The 6,047-nt window shown below is 59.1% G+C and overlaps 1 protein-coding gene across 1 annotated transcript in view; it reads right to left on the bottom strand.

Annotated features, from left to right (window-relative positions):
• Nucleotides 1-4,395: 4,395 nt before the first annotated feature.
• The window catches only part of H257_18858 (hypothetical protein), a gene marked incomplete at both ends in the record, with an annotated part of 6,552 nt that continues 4,900 nt past the window's right edge, over nt 4,396-6,047 (bottom strand). Inside the window, one exon of the mRNA XM_009847989.1 lies at nt 4,396-5,824. Coding sequence (XP_009846291.1) covers nt 4,396-5,824 — 1,429 coding nt within the window. The remainder of the gene's footprint in view (nt 5,825-6,047) is intronic.

Raw genomic sequence — 6,047 nt, 5'->3', positions numbered from 1 at the left:
GCGTATGTGGTCCACATTAGTAGTGCACGTCGATTGCCAGTGGCGGCGAAGGGCGGCCCAGTGCGCCTTGAACCAGTTAGTATGGAAACGAGGAGCGTGGAGGTGGGTGAGGGCGGCTGCCCATGCTCGTGTGGTGTGTGTCATGGTAGGGAAGGTTTTCCAGCCGGAGGTAGCTTGGTAAATGGCCGGAAACTGTGTCGTGAGGAATGCGCGTGTGTCAAGGGCGTAAAGGTCGTATGTGGGAATGGATGTTTGGACCCAGTGGAGGCAGTGTGTGGGGGCACTAAGTATTCGTGGGATGGCCGTCGTGTTAGTTTCTTCTGGGCGGAGTTGTGTGGTCGGGGGAGGACGTCGGAGCCAATGGATAGCATCGATTAACGTGAGTGCTGCTGTCCAGTGCTGCTGGGCAGAGGCGAGTAGGGCTACTGTGTTGCCAGTGGTAATGAAACCAATGTGGATTGCCGTGGGATTGCCGGAAGCGAGTTTACCCCAGGTTGGGGTAGTGGTGTGATATACGGAGGATACGTGACGGAGTTGGATCTGGTCCGGGGGAATGGTGAGTAGCCATGTTGTTTGGAGCTGATCAGCCATTTTATGGCCGCAGGAGCCATCGTGTACGACAAGCCAGTAGGTGGCCGGTGTTTGGTGAGAGGAAGCGGATTGTATTGCCGTGTTTAGGAGGCGCCACCAAGTGGGGGTGTATGGGTTGTGCGTGGCATCAATCCACCAGTGATGGTTTGTTGGGGGACGGGGGATTATGCAGTGGGGGGAGAGGCCAAGTGGGCCCTGAAAAGTAGCACCATTGGGACCGCCCATCCACTGTCCGAACCAGAAGTCGCGTGGTGCAAGCAGGGGGGTGGAGCGTAGGGCGGAGTGGTATAGCCAGCGCGGTAGAAGGGGTCCCGGCTTTGGGCACTGGTTCGATTCCCAGGATAGCTGGGAGGTGGCTAGCATGAGGGGTTCTGGTCGGGGGGTAAAGGAGGCGGTGCATGTGTAGGGCATGTATACAGCGGTGCGCGGTAAGGGGGATCATGCACATACCCGTGTTGGGGGATGGGTGACCGCTGCGGGTTTTCCATTGTGGGCGTTTAGGTCCAGGCCAGAGTTGTGCTATGGTCGTGCCATGCCCAGGGATGTATATGTCTTGGTCGGGTAGCCAGCCTTGTGGAAGGACCACCTGTGTAGCGAGAAGGATGTGTTGGGATAGTGCGACGGCCTTGGGGCAGGTGGGAGTTGTGAGGCCGAATCGGTGTTCCTGCGTGTCAGGGAGATCGGGGCACGTGCGGCAGTGGGCCTCCCAGCGTGGTTGTATGCGGTGTTTGCGGGCGTTGGTGTGTAAAGTATAGCAGATGGCGCGCCAGTAGAAGTTGAGGGCAGGGGGGTCCCATTTACAGATGTCCCCGGTGGGGAGTCGGAGTGGCTGAACAGTCCGGCGGGTGTCTGGTTTGCTGGCTTGTACCTTGGGCCAATCTCGACGTCCGTACACTGCTCCTAGCCATGGGGCGGTCGGCCCAGTGACCGGCCTGTCGTGTTCATCCCGCAGCTCCCATGAGTCTGGGATAATGAGGTTCGCATAATTCGTAAGTGGAAGAAGCTGGTGGGCTAGGGCGGCAAGTGAGTCCGCTTCGGCGAGCAATAGGCGTTTTGTTCGGATGGTGGGATCAGTCGTGTCATCGGGGTCCTGGTGCGCTCGGGTCCAGTCGCCGGTAAAGGTTCCGTTGTCTGTGAAGAGCGCCATCAGTGAGCGGAGTTCGACCCTGTAGATGTTGCTGTAGCGGGGGAGGCCACCGCGGCGTTTGAGGGATCTGGCGAGAACAACCAATCCAATGGCTTTTGTGTTGTCGCAGATTTGGAGCGCAGCATCGCCAGAGTGCTGGAGGCCCTAGCAGGCTATGGAGTTCACAGCGTGTGGGTGTGATGTGGTTGGCGTGTACTTGGATGGACCCAGCGAGGGTAGTACCGTCTCTGCCCATGTAGCTCCATGTACCGTGCGCGGCCGGGGTTCCTTGGTGCGTGACGCTGCCGTCACCTACCGCATGGGTGCGGACGTCCCGTCGGGGGAGGGTATGTAGACCGTACGTCGGTGTGCTGTGGTGCGGAACGACGCGGCAGTGTGGGATGCATGCCGGGTGATGCCAACCCCCACAATCGCGACAGATGGTAGTGTCCGCTAGGCGGTGACAGGCGGTACAGGCTGGCGTCGCGTGCAGGGGGGGCTGGTGCCCCGTAGCGTTCGGTACCAGGTGAGTAGTTTGTCCGGTAGTTGAGGCAATGATGGTACGATTGTTTTCCCCTTTGTGGGTGATGTGTGTGCGTGGGTTGGTCCAGGCCGTGTCGGTCCAGGGAATAAACTTGAGGCGTTGGGCTCGGCTGGTGGGTAGGAGGCTGCCTGTAAGTACAGCACAGCCCGTAATGGGTACCAGGCGGTGTCGGCCTCGTGCTTCGCGCGGTGTTGGGGAGTACCAGATGTCCGAGTCTTTACGTAGTTCATGCCAGAAGGTGACGGCAATCTCCGTGCCTTCCTGGGTTTGGCGTGTTTGGAGGCTAGTTCGTCGTCCAATGCGGTAGCTGAGGGTGGGGGGTCGGTTATCTGGGTGAGTTAGGTGGTGTGGGATTACTAGCATGGCGTGAACCGGGATATGTAGAGTTTCGTAGCCCTGTGTGGGAACAAAATATGTGCGACCGAGGGGGTGTGTGAGGTATGGTAGGGACGTGCGATAAGGGTTTTGCCGTGGGGGAGGCAGGTGTTGGGAGGTAGGATGGGGCCCCCACTGTAGCGTTTGTTGTTGGAGTACCGGTGGGGCGGGTGGCTCGGCCTTGGGGATAGCGTCCCAAATGGGTGCAAACCGTTGAAGCGTGAGATTTGTCCATCCAAACTTCGTACGGAGGGACGGTAGGCTGAGCAGAATGGTGCCCTTGTCATTTGTGATGTCCCCCACCCAGCGTACCTTTTTGGCGTGGAGCTTGTTGATGGATATGAGGGTCGTGCTCAGGGCCGGTGTAAGGTGAGCCCAGATCGGGCGGTCATTGGGACGGAGCGGACGGCTGGCGGCTGGTTTGTACCATTGCGTAGTGATGGTGAGGGTGGGCTGGAAAGTGGCAAGGTCCCGGAGCATCGTGCCTAGAAGTGTGCCGTCTGCGGCAGGTGGGTGTATGCGGAAGGCGAGGGGGTGGTCCGTAAGCCCGCTATCCAGTTGGTAGGCCTCGAGTGATTCCATGAGGAGGTCATGTGTAGGGGAGCCTCGGTCGTTGGCAATACGGAGGAAGTGGTATAAGCGTTGGCTGTGGCTGAAACGTTCACAGTGGACCAGTCCCAGTCCATGGGTTGGGTCATAGAACCACTCTGTGGGGTGGTCGTGGGGTAGCTTGAGGACCCTCTGAGGGTGCGACCACGCGGATGGGTTGTGGAACGCCGAGCCTGTCGTTGAGGGCAATGGCCGGGTGCGCATGTGGGGATAGGTAGGGGAGGAAGGATTTGTCAGCACCGAATACTCCACCGGACGGGGATTGGCCTGTGAAGGTGTTGGAGATGCGTGCTCGGTCTTGTATGCCAGCATAGGTGGTCGCAATGTCGAGGGCGTCATCCACGAATAGGAGGCTGGAGATGGTGCGGGTGTGGGCGCCCTGAGGGTGTTGGCTGTGCACAATGCGGACAGGGTCAAGGCCACTGTGTTGCTGGCGTAGGAGGACGTCCATATAGTATCCAATATGCATGACCGCTAGGATTGAACCTTGGCCCAGTCCGAATTCCCGGATGCCGCCATCGAGCCAGCCAAAGGCCGTGCGGATATCGATTTGACTGGCCCCAAGGAAGTGTGCCATGAGTTGGCGTGGTATGGGGGGGACACCGAGTTTACGGTAGATGTATTCCATGACCCATCCCGGGATGCGGTCGAAGCATTTGAGGCAGTCCTTAGAAATAAGGAAGAGTTCTTCCTGCCGACGTTCGGCGCGTTCGATAAGGAGTGTGGTAAGGACAGCGGCGTCCTGAACCGTGCGGTCGCGCTGGAAGCCGTGTTGCATTTCGTGGTTGGGGATACAGGGGGTGATGTAGTCCCGTATAACGGTAAAGATTCGACTGCTGAGAGCGCTTTGAACCGTGATGGGGCGCCAGGGTGGGAGGCCAGGGTCTAAATTAACCACCCCGTGGGCCGTATCCGATTTTGCCAGGTAGATCATCTGTTTTCGTCCGAGTATCGGTGGGACTAGGCCCGTGCGTAGGATGAGGTTGATGATCACCCGTTCCCTGGCTCGTATGCATGCAGGGGCAGCAATCCAGAGTTCCTGGGAGACGCCCCCATATCCTGGGGATACGCGTGTGCGGAGGCTGCTGTCGCAGCGGGCTTGCATGTCTTCGTCGTAGTGGTAGGTGTCCCAGGTAGTGCCCGCAGAGGATTAGAAGGCTTGTGCAACTTCGTCAGGTCGGTCCATGTCCTGGAGTAGCCAGTCGCGGACGAAATGGGGAACTTTTTGGCGGTCAGTTTCAAGGCCTGAGTCGAGGTGCCTGGGGCGCGTTGTTTTTCCCCCCGGGGGGATCCAGTTGTCCAGTAGGTGGCGGAGGCCCGCGGCCACTTCTTCGCGGTTGGAGCTGTATCGCGGAGGTCCATCCGTTGGGCGGACAATTACGCTTTGTATAGAGATGGGCGGAGTAGTATTGCCCAGGGCCGAGCGGAGAAATTTCCGGGTTTGACTGCGGTTAAACCAAGCCGTACGTTGTTGCATCCGTGTTAGGCGTAGGCTGGTAGTTCGCCAGTCCTGACGTTTGCGGCAGACCTTGGTCCAGCGCGCGATGCCCTGTCTGAGCCAGTGGTCCCAGTCTGGAGTGGGGTGCTGTGTGGTCGGCATGGTAGTCCACCATTCTCCTATGGCAATAGCATCAGCGCGGTGCCAGCACGTGGGTGGGAGAAGGTTGGGGTCACGGATCCACTTGGGCCATTCCACGAGGTGGGCGAGTCGGGTATATTCCGTGCCAGTGCGCGGGGCCGCCTCGTGGAGGCGCAGCAGTTGGCGGAGCTGAGCGGTGCACCGGTTGGTTCGCTGTATCGCTACTGCCCTGTTGAGGGCTTTCCGAGTTTGGCTTGTTTCCCCCCATTTGAGTTTCGCGCTGTTGTAGAGGATGTCGTACAGGTTGCGGATGTCGCCATCGAGCCAGTCCCCGATTTCCTGGGGGGACCATGCTGTGACTGCGTTAGGGGGGGGTGCTGGGGTGAGTTGGGGTAGTTTGCCCTCGCTGAGGAGTTTGGATGTGTGTACACCGAAGGATGCTATGTCAGCCTTTGCAAGGTTGCGGGTGTTGACAACGCGGATGGGTTTGACCCCAGTAAGTCGTGTGGGGGTGTGGTCGCCAGGGCACAGGTCGAGGGCCATATATGGAGTGCCTGCATGGTCGCTGGAGTGGATTGTGTGCAGCCAGATGCCACTGGCTCCTACTTTGTGGGCTGTTTGGGCTGAGATGCAGATGTCATCGAGAGCGACGGCCGTGTTGTTGCGGGCGTATGTGTGCCGTTGGAGGTTAGGGTGGCGGTGACGGAAGGAGGAGACAAGGCCTGTGCTCTGCGTCCATTGTTGGAAGGCGATGCCAATGTCACTGCTGGGGCTGCCTCTTGGTGTTGGAGCCAACCGGTCGAGGGGGTTTGGCCCATATGTGTTGAAATCCCCTCCCATGACCACCAAGTGGTGGGGGCCCGTGGCTCGGGTAGCTGCCTGTGCTAGCCATTGCCATTCTCTGTCCGTGGCTTCCTTGTGGGCGGCGGGGTTGTCTTGACAGTACGTGCCGATTAGGGTGACAAGTGTACCTTTGCCTAGGCGGAGTGTGATAGCAATACTACGCCCGGAGGGGGAGTATATGGTACAGCGTGCGTCGATGCGGGAGTGCCAGCGTTGTATGTCGTAGAGTAGGCTAACACGGTGGTTGCTAACAGCCATCAGGCAGGGTGCGTGTGTTCCCCCATGTGCAGGTGTCCATAGTTGTGTGGCCTTGTGGGCTGGTAAGTCAGAGTCGGCAATGATGAGGAAGTCGAGCGCATTGGCTCGGAACCACGTGGCCA

The sequence above is a fragment of the Aphanomyces astaci genome, assembly GCF_000520075.1.
Source record: "Aphanomyces astaci strain APO3 unplaced genomic scaffold supercont1.242, whole genome shotgun sequence".
Taxonomy (NCBI): Eukaryota; Oomycota; class Saprolegniomycetes; order Saprolegniales; family Verrucalvaceae; genus Aphanomyces; species Aphanomyces astaci.
Note: the sequence above shows the minus strand (reverse complement) of the source record. Positions and strands in the feature narration are given on the sequence as shown.